The 26,461-nt window shown below is 48.0% G+C and overlaps 1 protein-coding gene across 4 annotated transcripts in view; it reads right to left on the reverse strand.

Moving 5' to 3' along the window:
• Positions 1 to 26,461, reverse strand: part of LOC147888338 (uncharacterized) — a 141,928-nt gene that overhangs the window by 88,739 nt on the left and 26,728 nt on the right. For all 4 annotated transcript variants that reach the window (XM_087392432.1, XM_087392433.1, XM_087392431.1 and 1 more), the window contains one exon: positions 5,659 to 5,739. In XM_087392432.1, the coding sequence (XP_087248558.1) occupies positions 5,659 to 5,739 (81 nt within the window). The remainder of the gene's footprint in view (positions 1 to 5,658; positions 5,740 to 26,461) is intronic.

The raw sequence follows: 26,461 nt of genomic DNA on the forward strand, positions 1-26,461 counted from the left end.
ACGAGACATCGAGGGGACACAGATCACTCTAGGGGACCTCCCGTCATTGTTTAGACCCGGGATACATCCCACGGGAGTCACGGTGGCTCTGGTCTTGCGTCGAGCCTCGTCCAGGAGATCGAGATGCACGGCACCCCTTGACAGGCACCAGCGTCCCATCACCGGCTATGCACCAGCCAGGGCGACAGGACATACGGAGGATTCCGCTCCGCTCCAGTCCTTTTCTTTTCATTGTTACATCCAGATGTATTTGATTATGTATGATCAGACTTAGGATTCAGCACGGGTGATGATGCTCGTTTCAGTAGCTCCACCCTTACTGTGATTTGTATCAGGGTTTCTTTCAGTCTCATAGACCCATCAGTCTTCCGAAGACTCTAATAAAATCTCTCTCTCTCTCTCTCTCTCTCTCTCTCTCTCTCTCTCTCTCTCTCTCTCTCTCATATGCGTTCCAGATGGGAAGATGCCCCAAAATCCATGGTTTGATGATGAGTGCAGAGGGATGAGAGCCCACCTTACACATGAGGTAGCACTGGGACATTTGACTCCGCCAGAGGCACACCGGATCTCACACCGAGTGACATGGTGTAAGAAGCGGGCTTTCCTTATGCACATGATGGATGAGTTGATCAGTTCTTTTCGCGGAGGAGATCCTACCACGGGATGTCTCTCTCTCTCTCTCTCACCTCCTATGGACATGCACTCCTGGATCAGGTAAGGCACATGATCTCATTCTCCATATTGGTCTTGAGCAATGGCCCTCCTCCAGTGGCTTCACCTGTTTTCCACATGGAGGGGGGTCTAGTGTGGTTGATTATATCATGGGATCCCCTGCCTTCACATCACACATCACACATCACAGACTTCTCCGTCTCACCACCTCCCCTTGGGGCTGATCACACATATCTCTTCTTTAATATTACCAACTACACCGACTACCACACCATCCACTTACATTACTTATCATGACATACACTTCGATCACAGCCTCTCACCAAGATATTCTGCATGACTCTACACTTTACTCACCTATATTGACCACATGTCTCTCCTAGAGGACCGAGCCGCTTTGATTAGTCGATCACTCCACGAGACAGCCCTTCATGTCTTCCCGTACACTACATGCTCTAACCGTCCACTGCCTCTCGGGTCCGTGCCATGTAATAGTTGGTACGATGATGAGTGTAGGCTCTTCGCCAACAACTCCAATTCGAATCCAAACATGGCCTACCAAGTGAATCAGACACGTTACGCAAGTATCATCATCTAGTTCGCCAAAAGAAATGTAACTTTATTTGCAAGGCACAACTACGCCCGCACATTTTATGATATCCCCAAGCAGCCCACTCCTAATCTCTCACACACCACAACCTACTTCTTGTAATCTATTCACTAAGGGGGACGTCAAAGACGAGGTGATGAAGCTTCACAATGGCCAAGCGAAGGATCATGGGAGTTCATGCACCGAGTTTGTTGCATACGGGATTGATATCCTATCCCCTATCCTAGCAAAGCTATTCAATGAAGCAATTTGTCTCGGTTTCCCACGCACAAGGACCCTCAACACCATCACACCTATTCACAAGGCAGGGGATCCTATGAGTCCAGGTAACTCTACGAGACCATTATGATTGGGCATGTCATGTCCAAGATATACGCCTCAGTACTTGATATGGAGGTCAGTCGATATGCAGAGATGCAAGGGCTCAGAGTAGAGGGGCAAGCAGGTTTCCGGCGTAACTATGGGACCATGGAACACATAGAGTATGAGTATCATAGAGGAGGCCAAAGCATAGAGACAGAGGCTCTATTGCTGCTTTGTGGATTTCTGCAAAGCCTTCGACACGGTGCCACGAGCACATCTCATCAGGTGGTTGCAGGAGTTGGGCTATGGCCACGACATAGTGTGGGCTGTTATGACACTTTACGATAGGGTTTCCAGCAGAGTCCGTACGGGTGGGGGATGGACAAATGAGATCATGAGCAGGGGTCAAACAAGGTTGTCCACTCTCACCGACCTTGTTTGGCCTTTATATAGACGAGCTTGAGTCTTTTATAAGGACTCTAGGAGGAGCTAGTTGTTCTCTCGCCGACTACATGCTCCAGATTCTATTGTACGCTGATGATGTGGTACTCTTATCCTCGTCTGTTGAGGGGCTCCGGAGACATCTAGATGCACTACTGGCCTTTTGTGAGTCCCATGATTTGGAGGTCAACCTTGGTAAAACCAAGGTTATGATCTTCAACACTTCCAAGGCAGCCACACACAGAGAGCAATTCACGTTTGACTGGGCACCAGTTGAGATTGTCTCATCATACACCTACTTGGGGGTTCTATTCTCTGGACCTATCTTCACAATGAGGCCGGTGATGCAGGCTCGTCTGAGTAGAGGATACGCCTTCCATGCCCGCCGACTGGAGAGATAGTGCTTCCATTCACATTTTCAAGACCCATGGCCCAAGGCACTCCTTTTTGACACCTTGGTCCGACCTACGGGCAAGTACAACAGCACTTGCTAAGGGCCAGATCTAACCAAGACAGAGTGGACTCGAGTGGAGAGATAACAAGTTCTCTTGCTGTCATGGATGATCCGCAGCAAGCCATGTGTCCCCCGTCAGATTATTTAGGTTGACTTCAGGGCTTCCCCACTACAATTAGATGCGGCATTCCAGACTATCACTTATCTATACCGCAAGCGAGCATACGGCTCCTGTACGGCAGGGCGACGCAAGCTACCTTGGTTGGCATTAGCATCTTCCATGACATTGGCAGCTCAGGGCAATCAGAGATGTTCGTATGCACACACATGCAGATGGCTTGAGAGATTGGGTTTCCATATAGATAGACTGCCCCCCTTTCAGTACAGCATTGATGCCCCGTTTGTCCCTATCTTATGCACAATGGTACTTATAAGTTGTAAGTCCTAAGTTCTATCTTGTAAGTTCTAGGTTCTAGCTACAATCCACACCTCAAATTTTTAGGTACATATGGATGAATGTAAGCTATCTGCGAACAAGCTTAAAAGTGTCACCAGACAGCGGTCCAAGGCAAGGTTTTCAGGGACCTCTATTTGGAGCTAGAGGAGATAGATTGATAGAGTGTCATGCACTCATACTAGGAGAAGGGTCACCGTTCAAGTTGGTGGCACTCATGGCAGCGGAGCATCCACAAACCATGGTAAGGCACATGTATGCTATGCGAGGTGCAACTCCGGGAGCACATCAACGACATCCGTTGCTGAGGACACCCCTGTGGCTAGAGAGCCGGAGTATGATGAGGAGTGCAATGTTCTTAGTGAGGGTGACTATAATGAGGGGTCTCATGAATCCTCATCATCGTAGTTCATAGTTCTAGATTTGGCAGTGATAGGAGTACCTAGGTCCTAGACTCTTGAGCCTTGACCACCTTTTGTAAAACTTTTTGCATCTATTTTGGACCTTGGTCCCCCTTTTTATACCCACTACTTTTTGTAAGAGGGCCCGAGGTACTTGCCTAGCGCTTTATGACATGAATCGTGATATATATTTGGTTCTTTTGCATCTATGTAGCATGTTTGTGTTTCTAGAATCAAGTCTCAATAATTTTTAAAAGCTTCTGTCTTTTGTTTTTTGTGTCAAACGTATCATCCAATGTATGCTCAAGATTATTTTGTTCTATTAGTACCACACTAATATCGAACGCTATGCATCGTACGCGATCGAACGTGTCAACCATGCTTTCAGCTCACTGTATCAAGTTCTTTTAGTCTCGTACATCCTTTGGTCTTTCGAAGACTTTAATAAACTTTCTTTCTTTCTATCATAGTGACCAAAGTAACCTAGTGTTTGACAGCCAAATGTAATAAAAATATTTACAACCAATGAAGGAATATCCCAACATCTTATAGAAATTGCTCGATTGTGATCATTTGTCCGACTCTTTTCTTCCTCAACGTAGTCCATTAAGAGAGTTGCAAAGTAGTAGGCTACAGCTAACCATGTCCAAACTTCATGCTTCATGGTAGCCTTAATTACTTCCTATAGCACTAACTATTCATAACGTCCTAGTGTAGTGATAGCCAAATGTTTAGTGGCTGCTTTCTCCTCGATTCTTCAAAACTTTCCCCACTCTTCACCCTACTTGGCCTTAGGTCATCACTACTCGAGGGTCAAGGGGAGGAAGATGACTATTAATATGCACGGTCTACTAGACGGTTTCACTCTAATGGCATCTCCAATAAACAACTTCCCCCATACAAGTACTCTTCCATTATGCCCGACATGCCAAGAGCTCAACTGCATTATCAAAGGTGACCTATTGCAGAGGTGTGCATCCAATCAGACTTGACTTGCCATACCATAATCACATGCCACCACAATGGCATTTTATAGTAAGCTATCTCTCCACTAGAGTGAGTATGGTTTCATTTAGGAACTAGGATACCTACAGATTGACCTCTCCCACATGCTGCCGATCACCATGGAGCCTCCAGAGAGCTCATCACGTCAGTTTTAGATTAAGGCTGGCTGAAAGATCCCAGCCACTTGCCACATTCCATAGTTGAGACTATGCCTTCTAAGCGATAATGACGTGGAGCCAAGGAGCATGTGTTGATTAGGAACTGCGAGATCCAAGGCTGATACCACGACTTGTTTGCCCAAGATGTTCCTAGACATGAGCCACCATTGATGTTAGCTTTCTTGGCTGTATGTTGAGGTCATAAAAGCAATGTGTTCGAATGGTATAAATCAGAGGATAATAAACAAGTTTGTTCTCATCTTCTTCTTCTTTAAGTAAAATTATAATTAGTTCTAGTTATATAAAGGTGCAGGGAGAAGTTAATCAATGTTGTATTTGTTTTGGATGACTTAGTAGTTTCAGTTACATTCTGCTTGCTTTTAATACTTGTTGCTTTAGCATTCTTTGGAATATGGATTGATGTTAATTTTTTGAGTGTGCACGTCTGCTAGCCTGCTCTTCAGGGCCAAGTTCATCTAGGAAATTGTGTCATCTAGGAAATTGTGTGAAACTTTTATTTTCGATACAGAAGCCTGCATGTGCCATAGGAAGGGACTGGCATTTACCTTCCTGTTAACTCTAATGCCAACTAATGCAGGAATCATCTGCTGCAATACCTCCAAAGCACAAATTGCAAAGGATATGGTCCCAACAATCACCACTTTTTCCAGTATTAAACTTGAAACTTCCACAACTTCTTCAATTCCAATCCAAACAAACTTATCCTCACTACAACCACACCCACGCTTCAAACTCATCAACCATCATGCAAAGCAAGGACTCGTAGATATGGCAATCCCAACTACATCATCATTTCCCAACAATGGCTACATACCACTCCAAGAACCTCTACTCATGCATCCACCTCGTGTATTAGGATAAAGATGATACAAATGTTTTTTGGTGGGTTCCTATCAGATTCCATAGGTAATGGTAGACTCTGTCATAATGAACAGTAATCAAGCGGCAATCCAAACTGCCTAGACATGATTTGAAGCCCTTAAGGCCTCATATAAGGACCAATTTTGTATAGACTAGACGAGAACAAAATTCTTGCATGCAAAAAATTGCCTCATGAATAACATGCCGTAGTAATTACACATCATGGATTGGATCCAACAAACACAAACTCACACTTCAATGACACAAAGATCACATACCTGTTCAGCTCCAAAGCAAGATCCACAGTATGTTTCATTGTGTTCTAGCCTTCCACCATGCCTTTGTAACGGCTTGTCAATCTAACACAAAGGGTTTCAAAGGGTTAGCATGTCCTTCAAATACCATTACTAGAATAAATTGAAAAGTTTTGCAAGAAGAGGCAAAATAAAATAAATGAGCTTTTTAAAGGTATGACCCTACTAAGAATAGACTCCATACCAAAACAACTCGTTATTGTCACATGCACTTTTACAATGTTTGTATATCACCAAAGTCAGCCCAATACGATTTCAAAAAGTACCTCTTACACAAGCATGAAAATTTGAAACAAGATCCAATGTAACAAGGTATCACAAATACAAATATAGATTCATTTAACGGCTAGTGTAAAACACAGTTATCACAATAAGAAGAGCCAATTACGTCAAATATAAAAAGAACATCTTGATACTTTGAGAATGCAAGCATGCACCTTCTTATCTACACATCAATAATCATCAAAGAGACACCGAAACGCCAATGCTTTTGTGTACAAAGATCCTTTCATCAATATTCGACTTCTAGGACAAGGTTTATTTCAGGTGGCTTTTGACACTCCTGGAACTACGAGCACTGTGCTGAATGCTAGCCCTTTACCGCTTGGCTCTAGGAACATTTTCCTTAGGCCCTTCTCTTTTGGTTTCTACCCAATAGAGGACATGCAAACGACATCTCTTTTTATCAAATTTCCAGGTCTGCCCCAGGTGTATCATAGGCTCCTTGCCATGATTACAACTACTTTTGGAGTCGTCACTGAGATCCCCCTTCTCCCTAGTTTACCCTCTTCAGTAGCAGACACGATCTTACAAAGATCGTTTCATTGATATTCGACTTCTAGGACAAGTCTAGGACAAGGTTTATTTCAGGTGGCTTTTGACACTCCTGGAACTACGAGCACTGTGCTGAATGCTAGCCCTTTACCGCTTGGCTCCACAAACATTTTCCCTAGGCCCTTCTCTTTTGGTTTCTACCCAATAGAGGACATGCAAACGACATCTCTTTTTATCAAATTCCAGGTCTGCCCCAGGTGTATCATAGGCTCCTTGCCACGATTACAGCTACTTTTGGAGTCGTCACTGAGAAGGGGTAGCACTAATCAGAGATTTTAAATCAAAACCAAAAGACTCTCAGTCTTAAACTGATGTATGGCTGTTTACTCTCCACAATATCATGTAGGTACTCTAAATAATTGGGGTTGCTTTTTGCACTCCTTGGGAGCTGCCATGTGCCCTCCCTAAAGCAGATGTACTAGAGGGTTTCTTGCTGTCCCATAGACCTTTTGATCTCCAGTGGACATTAATAGACTTTCTTTCTTTCTTTCTTTTTCTTTCTACATCTACGATCAGTGACATACTCATGCCCATGGCGCCGGTTGTTGTTCCCTTCCCCTCCTCTCCTGTTACAGCTCTCACACAGCTTATGACCCCCACTTCGGAGGTGTCATACACTATTCCGCATTACGCTTCACTTACCTGATGTGTGCGTATGCTCTCATCTGCTTTCCCCATAGCCCCCCTGCTCCTCTCCTCTCTGACTCCATCCCTGCTCTTTCCCTGCGCTACCCCCTGCACTCTCCCTGCGCTACCCCTACGCTACCCCCTGCTCTCTCCCTGCGCTACCCCCTCCGCTAACCCCTCCATACCCCCTCGCTACCTCTGCTACCCACCCCCCGCTACCCCCTCCGGTACCCCTACAACCCCCCCGCTACCCCCTCGCTAACCCCCTCCACCCCCTCCGCTACCTACCCACCGCTACCCCCTCCGCTAACCCCCACGCTACCTCGCTACCCCCTGCTACCCTTCTCGCTAACCCCCTCACTACCTCGCTACCCCCTAGCTACCTCGCTATTCTCACGCTAACCCCCCCGCTACCTTGCTACCCCCCCCCGCTACCCCTCTCGCTACCCCCTCTGCTACCCCTCTCTACCCCCCGCTACCCCCTCCGCTAACCCCCCCCGCTACCCCCTCCGTACCCCCTCGCTACCCCCCCTCCCCCCCCCCCCACGTTTTTTCTTTTTCTTTTTCCTTTTTTTAATAAGGGGGAAAAAAAAAAAGCAGCTTCGACCTCCTGCAGTCCCTTCTTTGCCCCCATAATGAAGGGAATAGGGGGATGAGGACAGGAGACTAGGCGGGAGACCCCTCGATCCAAATCTGCATACGCATGGAGATGGGGAAGGGGAACGGTAACAAGGCAAAAACATTAAAGCAACTCAATCTGGAGGACTTCAACAAACGCAGCAACCGGAGCGGTTTGACAGTGGACAGCACCGCGGCCCAGAACAAAGGGCCCACCCAAAGCCCATGCCGCTCACCACATCCTCGACCTCTATGGTTACCACCACTATTTCACCACCATCATCCGCCTCATCATCTACGCCACCTCTCTCCTCCCCCTCTCCTGCATCATCATCACAGGTCTCCTCTCCACTAGCCTCACCACTGGCCCCATCAGCCACGGCTCCACAGTACTTTCCCCTCGTATCACCTCTACCTCTCAGTCAGCCACCCTTCATTACCTCGTCCGACCTCGCTACTCCTACATATCACTCCCCCGCCCAGATCATACCGTCCCCACCCTCAGTACAACCTCAGCAGCCCACCTTCATTCCAACCCCTCTCGAGATCCAGTTCCCACCTGGACCAAGACATCTTAGGCCCCCGCCAGATGCTTGGGACTCCCTATTGGCTGAGATACACAGCATCCGGGCCCGTCAGGCAGAGCAGGCCTGATACACCCACGAGCAGGCCCGATACACCCAGGAGCATGCCCGATACATACACAAGCAGGGCACCCTTATCCAAGGACTCAGACACGGCATCACACAGCTTCGAGAGGAGCTCGGGACCCTCAGAGCAGCGCCTGGAGGGACCCCAGTCACAGAGTGGAGGAACAGATAGCTTCGATACAGTCGGCTATAGCAGAGACGACTAGATGGGTCGACATGGCAAAACGAGAGCCCACAAAGGGAACTGTTTCAGCCGCCATACAGCATCAGCAGCAAAGGGCTTCGAAGGCCCTCAACATCCGGATATGAGGGATCACGCAAGACAGCACCAGCACCACTACGACGCCCATGGAGGAGGGGATTACCTTTGTGACCACCACCATGGGGGTCCTCGACCATGGCATAGAGGGAGCATGGCGTGTTGGGAGAGATCCCAACCGAGAGCAGCCCCTAGTCATTCGCTTCAGAGATTCACATGCTCAACTAGCGACACTCCGACGCCGAGCCTCTCTACGAGAGCATCCCACCCTGTCCATGGACGAGGACTTGACACCACTACAGATTGAGGAGCGACGAGTTCTTCTGCAGCAGCGAGATGTTGCCCGCAAGGAGGGGAAATGGGCCGTGGTCCGAGATGGTAGGTTGTTGACCGACACCCGTCGGGCTCCCACCCGTACCCCCTAAGGGGATGGGGCCTATGAGACTCAAATTTCCGAGACCCCAGACTGCACCATTTGGAACTCTAATGGCACCTTATGGTCAGACCCAGGGAGCTTCTCAGAGTCTTATATAGGACGAGACATAGTCTTTTACACGGAGACACTTCAGAGCCCAGAGCGTCCACTACCGATAGCCAGTGGCTACACATGGGAGTCAGCCTTCAGGGATGAGACGAGGGATACAAGGAGTCCGAGGATCAGCCATCTCCATTGAGAGGAAGGACGCACACTCCCGATTCATGTGGATCCGGATCCGACGCACAGACACCCGTAACCTTCTCATAGCAATATGGTACTTCCCGCCAGACACATCCCACTTCGCCAGAGTAGCACGAGAAGAGGGTGAGACATCGCCATATGCACCCTTACATCAGGATATCCCAAACATTTCAGCCCGCGGGGAAGTTCTCCTTGTTGGGGACTTCAACGCCAGGACGAGTACGCGACAGGCACCACTCCTGGACTTCCGAGACGACTCTATCATGCTGCCAGACATGGACCTAGACGGAGCACGTATGACCAAGACCTCATCGGACCGACACGGGCTTGTTACACCATATGGACACGCGCTCCCTTATTTGGGCAGGATGCATGATCTCATCATCTACAACGGGCTCGACCTATGGCCCTCCTCAGGTGGTTTAACTTGCTTCCCACACGGGGGGGGCACTACTGTAGTAGATTACATCATGGGATCCCCTACCTTCACTTCATGTATCACCGACTTCACCGTAGTACCACTCCCTCCAGGAGCTGATCACACATACCTATTCTTCACTATCGCCACCCCACGCTTAGCCACACCACACACACCACATAGAAAGCACGACACCTACCACGACATACACTTTGATCACAACCTCTCACCGGCCTACTCTGGACGCCTAAACAGACTCCTAACCTACATAGATCACATACCACTCATAGAGGACCGTGTTGCCCTAAATAGTCGCACACTCCACGAGGCTACCCTCCAAATCTTTCCCCACACCACACAGTCCACTAGACCACCACCTCTTGGTTCTGTACCCTGCAACAAATGGTATGATGCGGAGTGCAAGGCTTATCGCCGACAGCTCCGACTTGAAACCAGATGTCACCTCCCGAACACACCAGACATGGTACGGAAGTACCGACGTCTCATACGTCAGAAGAAGCAGGCTTTTCTTCGTCAAAATGAGGAGGAGCTGCTGCACATCTTGTACAGCAGCAACTTTGGCGGAGATTCCTTGAGCATAGGTCCCCATCACCCCTCACCGACACGAGAGTCTGGCACACGTATACACACCATCTATATGATGTCCCACACCAGCCCACTCCAAACCTCATACACACACCTCGTCCCACCACTTGCACGTTGTTCACCAGAGGGGGAGTCAAGGACGCGACATTGAAACTGCACAATGGCCGAGCTAAGGATCACGAGGGGCTATGCACTGAGTTTATCGCATATGGGATCGACACGTTAGCCCCGATCCTAGCAAAGCTATTCAATGACGCTGTTTGCCTTGGCTTCCCCCGCACTTGGACACTCAACACCATCACCCCCATCCACAAGCTAGAGGATCCGATGGACCCGAGTAACTACAGGACTATCATGATTGGACATGTGATGTCCAAGATCTATGCAGCTGTATTGGATGCATCGGTCAGCCTGTTCGCAGAGATGAGAGGGCTCAGAGCAGAGGGTCAGGCCGGTTTCAGCCGAGACCATGGGACTATGGATCACATACTCACACTCAGGAGTGTCATTGAGGAGGCTAGATCACGGAAGGAGAGGGTATACTGTTGCTTTGTGGATTTTCACAAAGCCTTTGACACAGTACCTCGAGCTCGTCTTATCACATGCCTACAGACACTGGGATTTGATCGAGAGATCATCTGGGCAGTCATGGCACTGTATGAGAGAGTCTCAGGCCGAGTTCGTACAGGCGCAAGTTGGACAGATGAGATCCTAAGTACTATAGGGGTCAAACAGGGTTGTCCCTTATCACCGACCCTGTTTGGCCTCTACATCGATGAGCTTGAGACTTTCATGGGGACGTTCAGAGGGACCGGTTGCTCACTTGCCGCGATCATCATCAGGATTCTTCTTTATGCAGATGACGTGGCACTCTTGTCATCCACACCCGAGGGGCTCAAGCGACACCTGGATGCACTGCAGGCTTTTTGTTTATCCCATGATTTGGAGGTCAACCTTGGCAAGACCAAGGTCAAGATCTTTAACACCTCTCGAGCAAACATGCAACGGAAGCAGTTTACTTTTACTTTCGGTGGGTCACCAGTTGAGATCATATCCTCATACACTTATTTGGGGGTCATCTTCTCCGGCCCGATCTTCAAGATGAGACCAGCAATGCAAGCCAGACTGAGCAGGGGATACCCCTCACTGGCTTGGCTAGAGAGACAGTGCGTTCACTCCCACTTCCAGGACCCTCGAACCAAGGCTCTTCTCTTCAACTCCTTGGTCCGACCAGCCGGTATGTATGGTAGCCCTTGTTGGGGGCCTAACATGTCAGAGATAGAGTGGACGCGGGTGGAGCGCTTGCAAATCCTCATGCTCTCACGGATGATCCGGGGGAAACCGTCTGTACCACATCACATCATTCAGGCCGAGTTTGGTGCTTCTTAACTCCAGCTAGATGCAGCCTTTCACACCATCACATATCTACACCGGGTTAGATCATATGGGGACTGCACATCAGGGAGACAGAGGTTGCCATGGTTGGCTCCGATTCCTCCATGAGGTTGGCAGCAGAGGGAGACGAGCGATGCTGGTATGCATGGACTCACAAATGGTTTGTGAGACTAGGGTTCCACATCGATAGGATACCTCCTTATCAGTACAATTTAGATGCCCCTCCGGTACTCCCACCCACCATCCCGATTGGGCCACATACCAACCAAGTCATTCGAGAGAATCTGCTGCAGCTACACACCTTTAGGACCTGGTTGGAGCCGAGGGAGGTTCCAGTGAAGCTGAGTTTCTACACAGATTACTGTCTTCGCATTTCAGAGGAGGGATTCATCACACCACCGGGGTACACTGAGCTTCATATGCCTCACTCACTACGGATCTCCATCGAACAGTTTCAGGTATCATCACACCGCCTCCGCATAGAGAGCGGCAGAGCAAAGGGGATTCCTAGGGAGCATCACTTATGCATATTATGCGACTATCAGGAGGTTGAGTCGGAGAAGCATTTTATTTTTAGGTGCCTAGTGTACTACGAGATCCAAGGTCGCTACCAGTGCCTCTTTAGAGACGGCTCCGGGCTCCTTTCCAGATTCCTCGCCTACCCAGATCAGAGATGCCTCGCGGCCTTCATTCACGAGGGAGTGCGACATAGAGAGTACTTACTCAGGCGACGGGGCTTGGCCACATCATCAGACACCTCTCAGAGCAGGATCATAGAGTTCTTCCCATCGACTGACATTGATCGTCCTGTCTCTAGCCGCCGATGTGACAAAGACCCCGACCCGACGATCGTAGCACGACACACGAGACATCGAGGGGACACACAGTTCACTCTGGGGGACCTCCCGTCATTGTTTAGACCCGGGATACGTCCCACAGGAGTCACGATGGCTCTGGTCTTGCGTCGAGCCTCGTCCAAGAGACCAAGACGCATGGCACCCCTTGACGGGCACCAGCGTCCCATCACCGGCTATGCACCAGCCAGGGGGACATGACATACGAAAAGTTCCGCTCCGCTCGAGTCCTTTTCTTTTCATTGTTACATCCAGATGTATTTGATTATGTATGATCAAACTTAGGATTCAGCACGGGTGATGATGCTCGTTTCAGTAGCTCCACCCTTACTGTGATTTGTATCAGGTTTTCTTTCAGTCTCATAGACCCATCGGTCTTCCGAAGACTCTAATAAACTTTCTTTCTTTTCTTTCTTTCTTTCTCCCCTCTCCCTCTCAGTCAACACCCCGTTGGAACTGCCTCATTCATTCCACTGTCATCTCCGTTCCTCACTCAGCCACCATCCAGTTTCTGGACTCAGTCCCACACTTTCATGCCATAGTCACCACAGTTTCAGCATGGACATGGGTGGGCTGATACACCAGAGGCGGCACATATGGGGCCTGTTTGACCAAGCCCATACACGCCATAGTAGGTTTTGGTGTTTCTGGCCTCCCCGCGCGATGCTGAACACATTTGCCTTCTGCACTGCGGTGAGATTCTTACTGGATTGCTTAGAAATAACCATTATAGCATAAATATTTATATGATAGCATGCTTTTGAACAGAATAGTGGATGAAATTATTAATGTGAGACCTTGCTCATGGAGATACATAGTTTTCGTGAGCGTGAGATGGAGCTGACTCGCTTCGCACAGGAGTAGGTCCGCTTCAACCAGGAGCAGGTCCGCTTCAACCAGGAGCAGAGCCGCATCATACACGAGCAGGCTAGGGCCATTTGGGAGCAGGCAGGTCTTATTCAGGGACTCAGACAGGATATCATGCAGCTCCAACAGGAGGTCACAGCCATACACACTGTCCCAGGGAGTACCTCGGTGGTCGAGGCACAGATTGCGAGCATGCAATCTGCTATTGAGGAGACTTCCAGATGGGTTGACGTGGCCAAACGGGAACCCGCAAGGGTAACAATTTGGGCTTCCCTCATGGAGCAACAGCAGAGAGCCAGTAAGGCTCTCAACATCAGAGTACGCGGGATCCGACGCACTGAGGCTACACCGATGGTAGATTCGATTGCGTTCGTGGCCGCTACCCTGGGTGTGACTGAGCACAGGATAGAGAGGGCATGGCGGGTAGGGAGAGATCCCAACCGAGAGCAACCCCTGATCATACGGTTCCATGACACTTAAGCACGACTTTCAGCTCTACGACGCAGGTCAGTCCTTCGAGATCAGCCAGTGATCTCTATGGATTGGGACCTCACACCTCTACAAGTTGAGGAGAGGCACTCTTTGCTACAGCAACGGGATTAGGCTCGGAAGGAGGGGAAGTGGGCAGTGGTACGAGAGGGACAACTTCTTACAGGCCCCCCCCCGTAGGGCACCTGCCCCCTCCCCTACATAGGGAAGCGGGGTCTCTGAGACTCAGATATCCGAGACCCTATCCTGCACCATTCGGAACTATAATGATACCTTATGGTCAGAACCAGGGAACTTCTCAGAATCCTATACAAGCCACAACATAGTCTTTTATAGAGAGCGACATCAGAGTCCAGAGCGCCCTCTTCCAATAGTCAGCGGGTATACATGGGAGTCTGCCTACAAAGATGAGACGAGGGGTACAGGAGGAGTTCGAGGTTCAAGTGGAGTTGCAGTCCTTTTCAGATCCACACTTCGGGGGACCATTTTAGTAGAGCAGAGATATACACATTCCAGATTTCTTTGGATCCGGATTCGACACATGGACAGCCGGGATTTGTTTGTCGCAGTTTGCTACTTCCCCCCTGAGACCTCCCACTTTGCGAGAGATTTATGAGGTGATGATGAGACATCTACATTTGCCGCCCTTTATCAGTCCATCGTTGACTTCTCTAGCCGCGGAGAAGTCCTTCTAGTGGGGGACTTCAACGCGAGGACAAGGGCCCGTCAAGTACCACTTCTTGACTTCAGAGATGATTCCACTCTACTGCCAGATATTGACCTTGAGGAGGCAAGTATGCTATGGGTTTCAGCTGACAGGCGAGATCCATTCTCATCTTATGGGTAGGTCCTATTAGACCTCGGCAGGATACATCATTTCATTATCTATAATGGTCTTGACAGATGGCCTACTTCAGGTGGTTTCACATGCTTTCCAAATGGGGGGGGCTCCAGTGTTGTTGATTACATCATGGGATCCCCTGTCTTCACATCTCGCATTACTGACTTTACTGTAGCACCTCTCCCCCCAAGGGCTGATCATACATACCTTTTCTTTAGCATCTCCACCTCCCTTCACACAGCACCTTCCACCCCACTTAGTGCTTACTCCACCTACCACGATATACGCTTTGATCGGGATCACTCACCTTCTTACTCTAGCCGTCTGTACATACTTCTTGCTTATATTGACTTCATACCCCTTTTAGAGGATCGTGCTGCCCTTGTCACCCGCTCACTACACAAGGCTGCCATTCACGCTTTCCCCCACACCACCCGCTCCACCCGCCCACCACCCCTTGGAACCGTACCCTGTAATAGTTGGTACGATGATGAGTGTAAGGCTTTACGCCGTCAACTCAGATTCGAAACCAAAAACAGTCTTCTGAGGATACGCTACGTGAATACCGTAGACTGGTACGGAGGAATAAACTAGACTTCATTCATCGGAATGAGGAGGAGCCGCTGAACATTTTGTTTAGTAACAACTCTAAGGACTTCTAGCGGAGATTTCTAGAAGGACGGTCCCCTCCGCCACTCACTAACACTCAGATCTGATTTGATTATGCACGCACACTTTATGACATCCCAAATCAGCCAGTCCTAATCTCTCACACATGCCTGGTCCCACATCCTGCACCCTCTTCACCAGAGGAGGGGTAAAGGATGTCGTAATGAAACTTCATAATGGCCAGGCGAAGAATCATGAGGGGCTATGCACTAAGTTCATTGCATATGGGATTAACCTCCTAGCCCCAATCTTAGCAAAGCTTTTTAATGAAGCTGTTTATTTGGGGTTTCCATACACTTGGACCATTAACACTATCTCACCCATCCACAAGGTAGGGGATCCCATGAGCACGGAGAACTACAGGACCGTTATGATTGGACATGTCATGTCCAAGTTTTATGTATCAATACTTGACTCCGAGATTAGCAGACTTGCAGAGTGTCGAGGACTTAGAGCAGCAGCACAAGCCGGATTCCGGCGTGATCATGGAACCATGGGCCACATCCTCACACTCAGATGTATCATCGAGGAGGCGAGGTCACGAAAGCAGAGGGTTTATTGTTGCTTTGTGGATTTCCGCAAGGCATTTGACACGGTTCGAAGAACCCGCCTCATACGGCGCCTACAAGACTTGGGCTATGACCAAAAGATCATTTGGGCTGTCATGGCACTTTACGAGAGTGCAGAGTTCGAGCAGGATCCGGGTGGACAGACAAGATCATGAGCACCACAAGGGTGTCCTTTGTGTAAACTACTCGGTGTTTTCTATCAATTCAAACAACGGACTTTGCAGAGGCGTTTGAATGAGATGATTGCAAGTTGCCAAACACATATACTTGAACTCAAGAAGCTGGAATTAAGACTTATACAGCTTAAACACAAAGTGACATGATTGGAAAATGCAATATGATTGAGGGGCCAAGACGGGCCCCACCCCGTATCCAGGCTCACTTTATTCTTGAAAATGGAGATACAAGACCAAGGTGCAACGCACCTCCCAAACTGATGAACTCAGTGAAAACCTAGGACCTAGATACAAGACTCAAGAGCATATCTGCAAGGTAGACAACAAAAAGGAGGACTTCAAGCTCAGGTAGACCATTTCATATGTCTCTCTCTGATCAGAGGTTGAGTTAGAAAATATTTAAGACTTTCATGATCAGTTTTTACAAGAAAATCTATCCCTAAAAGATAATGTTTCCAAAGTTTGAGAGCATGAATTCCAGCTAAGAGTTCTTTTTCATAGATATCATAATGAAGTTCAGCATCTCTTAGCCGTCGGCTTTCAAAGGCCACAGCATGACCATCCTGGGTAAGAGAAGCCCCAAGGCAATCGCCACTGGCATCAGCTTCTACTAGGAATGGTTTCCTTAAGTCAGGAATGATAAGTACAGAAGCTGTAGTCAGGGCATGAGCCTCTGGGGCTATCCCCAAGTTCTGTGCCATCTCATGAGAAATAAAGTTGTGAGTAGCTCCACTATCGAGCAAAAACAAAGCGGATTGATCCTTTACTTGACCCCATGTTTTCAACAAACTATGGGTGTCGTTTACAGCTCCCTTTTCTGGAGGTGCTTCCACCTTGTTAACTACCAAAACTGGCTTTTTGAGGGCTGCTTCTTTGTTGTTGCTGTTTTTGGCAGCTTGAGGGCATTCGTAGAAGTCGTGGCCTCGATCGCCACACTTGAAACACCGCCCTTCGGAGTAATACTTTTGCTTCTGTTGTGGAGACAATGAGCTGAAAGTGCGGGCTGCTTTCTTCGAAGGAGGCTGGCTGGCTGACTTTTGCTCTTTTGGTGCGTCCTTTGCTGTCTCCTTACCGTTTTGTTCCTTGGAAGAGGTTCCCTGGGACTTCCGCTTGTTGTTGCTGCCATTCCGCTTGTTGGAGAAAGATTGTTTCTTCTCCACCTTCAAGGCGATGTTGATGGTGTCTTCGAGAGAAGTAGGAGTGGCAATGTCCACCTCATGCTGAACGATATACCGTAGGCCAGCAAAGAACTTCCTTTGCTGCTCTTTTTTATCCTTCCTACTGAATGCTTGAACTTTTAACAAAGTATCCCAAAAACGATCAACATACTCACTGACTTTCTCTTCTTGGCGTTGGCAGAGGATGTCCCACTGCACCATTGTATCTCTCTTAAACTCCTTAGGCAGAAAGTGCCTCATCAAGTTCTTCTTGAAGTGCTTCCAGGTGTGGGCTTGCAATCTAGTGTTGACCATAGCTGCCCACCAAAGTGAAGCACGGTCTTGCATGTGCAGGATGGCAAACCGGATCTTCGCCTTGTCTTCGTACTGGTCCCCCTCAAAGAAATACTCGAGGTCTCGGATCCAGGCCAGCAAGACCTCGGGCTTGTCCTCTCCCTTGTACTTGGTAAACTTGAAGAGCTTATCTCCAAGAGGTACCTTATGCTTTGCATACCTTCGTCTCCGTGGACATCTCGAAGGAGATGGACTCCGATGACACCCTCTACCTCGAGGAGAGGGGAAGAAGAGGATGATCTTCCCTCCTTGTTGGAGTTGGTGTTGTCCGCACGGCCTCTTCCTTGGGATTGGGGCCCTATGTCATGAGTTTCTGCTTGGCTGCTTTCCAACACTTGAACCTGTTGAGCAATGTTTGCCAAGAGAGCACTCAACTCATGCAGGTTAGGAGGAGGGTCAGGTCCATTGGCTGCCATGATGACAACATGACTCAATGAAGGAGAGACTCAACAAGAGAAAGCACAGAGTACAGGACCACTGCCTAAGCTCTGATACCAATGTAAACTACTCGGTGCTTTCTATCAATTCAGAGAACGGATTTTGCAGAGGCGTTTGAATGAGATGATTGCGAGTTGCCAAACACATATACTTGAACTTAAGAGTTTGCAATTAAGCTGGAATTAAGACTTATACAGCTTAAACACAAAGTGACATGATTGGAAAATGCAATATGATTGAGGAGCGAAGACGGCCCCCCCCCCGTATCCAGGCTCACTTTATTCTTGAAAATGGAGATACAAGACCAAGGTGCAATGCACCTTCCAAACTCATGAACTCAGTGAAAACCTAGGACCTAGATACAAGACTCAAGAGCATATGTGCAAGGTAGACAACAAAAAGGAGGACTTCAAGCTCAGGTTTCAACTCTTGGCTTGCCCAATCCACAAGGAAGAAGCCTGCAACAATCACCACTTACATCCAACATTAGAGACAAGCACTAGTTTCTAGAAAGATAGTAGAAACAACATGAAATAGTGCTGTAAATGAGATAAACTTGACAATACAGGCTCCCTTCGTGACTTGACCCTTTTGTAGATGAAGTCCTTGATGCCTCTGAAGCTACCTTGGGTGAGGAGAGTGTGGAAATGGGGCTGGAATGAGAACAGCTTAGAAAAACAGCCTGTAGGCTAGAGAGAGAAAGCTTTTATGGAGTGATAGCTGTAGAGAGAGAGTGCCAATGCTGATCCCAAGGGAGGGGATGTAAAAGAGGAGCTGCTGCTGTTCCAGAGGTGCACAGAAAGGCAGATTTCTGCAAGGGAAATGGGCTGGAACAGTAGAGAGAGAAATTCTGCAGTAGAGAGAGAAAGACTGCAGCAGGAGAGAGAAAGGGGCTGTGGCTGCTCTAGGCTAGGAGAAGGAGAGAGGATGCTGCTGCTGTTCCAGAAGAGCTGAGAGGGGGCAGATTTCTGGAGAGGAGGGGCTGGAACTGTAGAGAGAGAATGTGCTGTTGTAGAGAGAGAAAGTGCTGCTGAGGTGAGAGAATGGCCTGGGGAGAAGCTGGCTGCACCCAAGGAGCTGGAGAGGTTCTGCTGCATCATCCAAAAGGAGGGAGAAGAAAAGTGACGAATTTTTCATGTGAGGAATGAAGGGGAGAGGCCTTCTTTTATAGGCTCACCCCCCCCCCCCAGGCCTAGAGTGGAAGGTGGACACTTGTCCCAGATTTTTGGTGGGCTGCAGTCCCAAAGAGGACAGCCCACAACCTGCCCCAAATCTACCAGATTTGGGGCCAAACACTTGGCCTGCATGCCCTGCCACTTGCCATGCATGCTGCCACATGTGTGGGACAGGTGGACTGACCTGCCAGCTCAGATTCCATGTGGCAGTCTGCCACGTGTCACTCCCAAAAACCCTAAAATTCCAAAGTTGTCAAAATTCAATTCTGATCGCACCCACGGGTTCCTAACAGCTTAGACTATCTATTGACGTACTCTAAGGTCATAATTGAGCCATACTGAGCTCATTTGTTTGTCGTCTTATCTTGTATCTCCATTACTCTTGGCATGCTACCAGGCCCACACCCAAAGCTCAGGGAACATTCTCTTGAATGGTTCCTAGGTCGGTATGCAATCTGTGCATTTGATTGGTCCCATGTTTGGGTACTCAGGTGGGGTGTGGTTTCCAGATGTCCCTCTCAAAGAGAGGCCATCACTCTTGTGGGTCACTAATGCCCATAACCCCAAGCAAGGGGGTCCACCCTCAAATGCTAGACCTAGTCCCCATTGTCCGTAACTAAACAGTAGGAAAACATTTCATTTCTTAATAAGCATACTATCGAAAAACAAAAAGAAATAGTACCAAGCAAGTGGATACATGTTGAAGCAGGATGACATTCCCTCCGTCTTTCATTCGGTTGTCCGCAACTGAAATGCTTCCTCATAAGCATCCAGGATTTCAGGACACTCCTGAAATGTAGCTCTGTCCACCCATTGGGCATCGGTGGATGGGAGCCCTCTGAACTTCAAAAGGTACATTTTGCGAGTCGTGCCTCGACGTCCCGTAGTGAAGTTATGCAAAATAATTTGCTCTGGGATCAACAAGATCTCAGTGTCCTCTACTTCACGTGCATCGTCTAGTCTGGGCTCTTGAGGTGGTTCCCCAATGAAGGGTTTCACCAAGCTTACGTGGAAGACATTGTGGATCTTCCAATGCTCTGGGGACGTGGCTGGGGCATTAGTAAGGCCAAATGGCATTACCATATATTCATACAGCCCAAATGTGGTTCGGAAGGCTGTTTTATGAATGTCCTCAGGTACAACTCGTACCTGATGGTACCACTCTTAAGATCTATGCGACTGAAATTTTCAAATCCTCCTAAACGATCAAAGATATCGTCCATACGAGGAATCGGGAAACGATTCTTAACCGTCTGTTTGTTTAAGGCTCTATAGTCTATGCACATCCTGAAGGTTTTATCCTTCTTTTGTACTAGTAAGACAGGAGAGCAAAAAGAAGAACTACTGGGTTGGATCAATCCCTTGTCCAAGAGTTCTTGGACTTGCTTGAAGATTTCATCTTGTTGAGATTGACTAACTCTATATGGGGGTCTATTTGGAGGTGAAGACCCTGGAACTATGTCAATTTTGTGATCCTCTGGTCTCTCAAGAGGGAGGTGACTAGGAAGTTCTTGAGAGAAGCAACTAGAGAATTCCTAAAGGAAATCTAATCTTTCTTTGGTGAGAGGATCTGACTTTTCTTCACTTGGTTGCTTATCGCGTACAAACACTAGAAAAGAACATTCTCCTTTCTTAAGCAAATTGGGAGATCGTGCATGACTTACCATAGGAATGGTGTTTCCTGAAACTCCCGCTGTAATGCTCACATCTCTACCCTTATGCTGGAGGGTTAGAATATTCTTTACATAATCGATTCGGGGGTTGACTTGCTTATGCCAGGGCATGCCGAGAATTACATCCGATCCTTGAAGTGGTGCCACCATGAACGGTAGATGATCAAAGTACCCTTGGATGTGTACCCGAAGCTTGCCGATGATGGGGTACACCTTCTCTTCTTGGTTCTTGAAGGCTGCAGTTGCCTCCAAGGCTTCTCCTTTAGCCTCTGGGGCTATCCCCAAGTTCTGTGCCATCTCATGAGAAATAAAGTTGTGAGTAGCTCCACTATCGAGCAAAAACAAAGCGGATTGATCCTTTACTTGACCCCATGTTTTCAACAAACTATGGGTGTCGTTTACAACTCCCTTTTTTGGAGGTGCTTCCACCTTGTTAACTACCAAAACTGGCTTTTTGAGGGCTGCTTCTTTGTTGTTACTGTTTTTGGCAGCTTGAGGGCATTCGTAGAAGTTGTGGCCTCGATCGCCACACTTGAAACACCACCCTTCGGAGTAATACTTTTGCTTCTGTTGTGGAGACAATGAGCTGAAAGTGCGGGCTGCTTTCTTCGAAGGAGGCTGGCTGGCTGACTTTTGCTCTTTTGGTGCGTCCTTTGCTGTCTCCTTACCCTTTTGTTCCTTCGAAGAGGTTCCCTGGGACTTCCGCTTGTTGTTGCTACCATTCCGCTTGTTGGAGAAAGATTGTTTCTTCTCCACCTTCAAGGCGATGTTGATGGTGTCTTCGAGAGAAGTAAGAGTGGCAATGTCCACCTCATGCTGAACGATATACCGTAGGCCAGCAAAGAACTTCCTTTGCTGCTCTTTTTTATCCTTCCTACTGAATGCTTGAACTTTTAACAAAGTATCCCAAAAACGATCAACATACTCACTGACTTTCTCTTCTTGGCGTTGGCAGAGGATGTCCCACTGCACCATTGTATCTCTCTTAAACTCCTTAGGCAGAAAGTGCCTCATCAAGTTCTTCTTGAAGTGCTTCCAGGTGTGGGCTTGCTGTCTAGTGTTGACCATAGCTGCCCACCAAAGTGAAGCACGGTCTTGCATGTGCAGGACGGCAAACCGGATCTTCGCCTTGTCTTCGTACTCGTCCCCCTCAAAGAAATACTCGAGGTCTCGGATCCAAGCCAGCAAGACCTCGGGCTTGTCCTCTCCCTTGTACTTGGTAAACTTGAAGAGCTTATCTCCAAGAGGTACCTTATGCTTTGCATACCTTCGTCTCCGTGGACATCTCGAAGGAGATGGACTCCGATGACGCCCTCTACCTCGAGGAGGGGAAGAAGAGGATGATCTTCCCTCCTTGTTGGAGTTGGTGTTGTCCGCACGGCCTCTTCCTTGGGATTGGGACCCTATGTCATGAGTTTCTGCTTGGCTGCTTTCCAACACTTGAACCTGTTGAGCAATCTTTGCCAAGAGAGCACTCAACTCATGCAGGTTAGGAGGAGGGTCAGGTCCATTGGCTGCCATGATGACAACATGACTCAATGAAGGAGAGACTCAACAAGAGAAAGCACAGAGTACAGGACCACTGCCTAAGCTCTGATACCAATGTAAACTACTCGGTGCTTTCTATCAATTCAGAGAACGGATTTTGCAGAGGCGTTTGAATGAGATGATTGCGAGTTGCCAAACACATATACTTGAACTTAAGAGTTTGCAATTAAGCTGGAATTAAGACTTATACAGCTTAAACACAAAGTGACATGATTGGAAAATGCAATATGATTGAGGGGCCAAGACGGCCCCCCCCCCGTATCCAGGCTCACTTTATTCTTAAAAATGGAGATACAAGACCAAGGTGCAATGCACCTTCCAAACTCATGAACTCAGTGAAAACCTAGGACCTAGATACAAGACTCAAGAGCATATGTGCAAGGTAGACAACAAAAAGGAGGACTTCAAGCTCAGGTTTCAACTCTTGGCTTGCCCAATCCACAAGGAAGAAGCCTGCAACAATCACCACTTACATCCAACATTAGAGACAAGCACTAGTTTCTAGAAAGATAGTAGAAACAACATGAAATAGTGCTGTAAATGAGATAAACTTGACAATACAGGCTCCCTTCGTGACTTGACCCTTTTGTAGATGAAGTCCTTGATGCCTCTGAAGCTACCTTGGGTGAGGAGAGTGTGGAAATGGGGCTGGAATGAGAACAGCTTAGAAAAACAGCCTGTAGGCTAGAGAGAGAAAGCTTTTATGGAGTGATAGCTGTAGAGAGAGAGTGCCAATGCTGATCCCAAGGGAGGGGATGTAAGAGAGGAGCTGCTGCTGTTCCAGAGGTGCACAGAAAGGCAGATTTCTGCAAGGGAAATGGGCTGGAACAGTAGAGAGAGAAATTCTGCAGTAGAGAGAGAAAGACTGCAGCAGGAGAGAGAAAGGGGCTGTGGCTGCTCCAGGCTAGGAGAAGGAGAGAGGATGCTGCTGCTGTTCCAGAAGAGCTGAGAGGGGGCAGATTTCTGGAAAGGAGGGGCTGGGACTGTAGAGAGAGAATGTGCTGTTGTAGAGAGAGAAAGTGCTGCTGAGGTGAGAGAATGGCCTGAGGAGAAGCTGGCTGCACCCAAGGAGCTGGAGAGGTTCTGCTGCATCATCCAAAAGGAGGGAGAAGAAAAGTGACGAATTTTTCATGTGAGGAATGAAGGGGAGAGGCCTTCTTTTATAGGCTCACCCCCCCCCCCAGGGTCTAGAGTGGAAGGTGGACACTTGTCCCAGATTTTTGGTGGGCTACAGTCCCAAAGAGGACAGCCCACAACCTGCCCCAAATCTACCAGATTTGGGGCCAAACACTTGGCATGCATGCCCTGCCACTTGCCATGCATGCTGCCACATGTGTGGGACAGGTGGACTGACCTGCCAGCTCAGATTCCATGTGGTAGTCTGCCACGTGTCACTCCCAAAAACCCTAAAATTCCAAAGTTGTCAAAATTCAATTCTGATCGCACCCACGGGTTCCTAACAGCTTAGACTATCTATTGACGTACTCTAAGGTCATAATTGAGCCATACTGAGCTCATTTGTTTGTCGTCTTATCTTGTATCTCCATTACTCTTGGCATGCTACCAGGCCCACACCCAAAGCTCAGGGAACATTCTCTTGAATGGTTCCTAGGTCGGTATGCAATCTGTGCATTTGATTGGTTCCATGTTTGGGTACTCAGGTGGGGTGTGGTTTCCAGATGTCCCTCTCAAAGAGAGGCCATCACTCTTGTGGGTCACTAATGCCCATAACCCCAAGCAAGGGGGTCCACCCTCAAATGCTAGACCTAGTCCCCATTGTCCGTAACTAAACAGTAGGAAGACATTTCATTTCTTAATAAGCATACTATTGAAAAACAAAAAGAAATAGTACCAAGGAAGTGGATACATGTTGAAGCAGGATGACACTCTGTCACCTACCTTGTTTGGTCTCTACATTGACGAGCTTGAGACAGTGATGCAGACACAGGGGGGTGTAGGTTGCTCTCTTGCGGGCACGTTGATCCAGATTCTGCTCTATGCAGATGACGTGGCTCTCTTGTCTTCCTCAACAGAGGGGCTTTAGAGACACCTAGACGCACTACAGTCCTTTTGTGAGTCTCATGATTTGAAGGTCAACCTGGATAAAACCAAGGTCATGATCTTCAATACATCTCCAGCCATCATGCATCAGGAGCAGTTCACATTTGCGGGGTCATCTGTTGAGATAGTTTCATCATACAGTTATCTTGGGGTTATCTTCTCCGGACCCAGCTTCACTATGAGACCCACGATACGCTTGAGTAGAGGGTATGCTTCATTGGCCAGACTAGAGAGGCAGTGCTTCCACTCGCACTTTCAGGATCCACGCACCAAGGGGTTGCTTTTTGACTCCTTGGCTCGCCCAGCGGGAATGTACGGCAGCCCTTGTTGGGGGCCGGCCATTGCAAAGCAGTCTGCTCAAATGCTGACACAAAATCTGCCAATGTCAACCCAAATTACCGAAAGCTTTGCAAATGTGAATGCCCAATGAAGTGCTCAAACACTGAGCAGAATGCACTAGGGGTCCCAAAAATGGTTTGCAAGGACTAGCTGCAACAAGTGCAAATGTCTATCCATGCGAAGGTGTCCTGCAAGTAATTTGTCCTGCAAAAGTGACTGGCCCAGATCAAAGGAAAAATGTCTGCAAGTGAAAGGCAAATCTGTCCAATGGGACTACACAAAGTCCAATGCAAATCTGACCTGAATTTGCCCACAAAAAGTAGCTAAATGTTCCTATAATGCAATCCCCTAGGCAATTGAGCCAAATGGAGGGCACAGGATATAAAAGTCCCAAATTCTGAAGGACAAATTACCCAAATCAAAGGGCAAATGCAAGAAAATCCCAAATTGAACTGGACCAAGCAAATGTCATTGCACTTGACCGCAATTCTAGCAAAAAACACCAACAGTGGAGAAGGCAAATGTGCCACGAAGAGGGCAAATGTGCCACAAAGAGGGAAAATGTGAAAAAGCCTCAAGTTTTGCTGCAAATGTGCAATCTAGCTGCAATGTCTAGCACTAGATAGAAAATGCCCCAAATTTGTGTCAAATCTGCCAAATCTACACAACCTGAAAGTTGAACTGCAACTAAGCTGAAAATGCAATCAGAAAGAAACTGTCTGGACAGTTGAGTCAGTAGTACGACGACATGCGTAAATTGTACAGAAGCATTAATGATGGATCTGCATCTACGCCTGTACGGACGTTGCACGGTAGATTTGGAATTTAGCAGCGATGACGGACCTATACGGTTTGTATGGTGACTATTTGTGGATGTTCTACGACAGAGTTGCAGTTCTGCAGCAATGACGCAATCATACAGGCAATGATGCAGCGTACGCACATTTGACAGCAGCATACAATGTTGTACAACGCCTGTACAAACAAATTGCAAAATAGATACTAGTATGAAGGGAGGCCTGATTGTAGCTGGCGCACTCAACGTTCATGAAGCACCTGATTGCAACTGTCGCAATCAATGTTGAAACTTGATGCAAGTGATTGGCGACTCACATTTGAGCTGAGCTGAGCTGAACAAGTCGAGCTAAAGGTGTAGGCAAGGGGAGCAGAATTGATCCAGAAAACGATCTGCTCTGATACCACTGTTAAGCAATTCAAATGCAAGATGAAATGCAAGGGAGCAAAGAACTGAGTGTACTTGCAAATGGATCATAAAGAAAGTACAAAAGAGTGGCCAATATATGGCCCCAAAGTCAACTAGTTGACTAAGGACTAAAATGCCCTAGGTGAACTAGGTGTACTAGGACTAAATGTCCTAACTAGCCTACAAGGCCATACCAGGGCTAAGTGCTTACAATGCCACCATCGATCATTCACTGACGATGGGTAAAACAACGCTTAGTGTCACATC

The sequence above is a fragment of the Dipteris shenzhenensis genome, chromosome 21 (assembly GCF_047967505.1).
Source record: "Dipteris shenzhenensis isolate YYH24624 ecotype China chromosome 21, Dip_SZ_1.0, whole genome shotgun sequence".
Lineage (NCBI taxonomy): Eukaryota > Viridiplantae > Streptophyta > Polypodiopsida > Gleicheniales > Dipteridaceae > Dipteris > Dipteris shenzhenensis.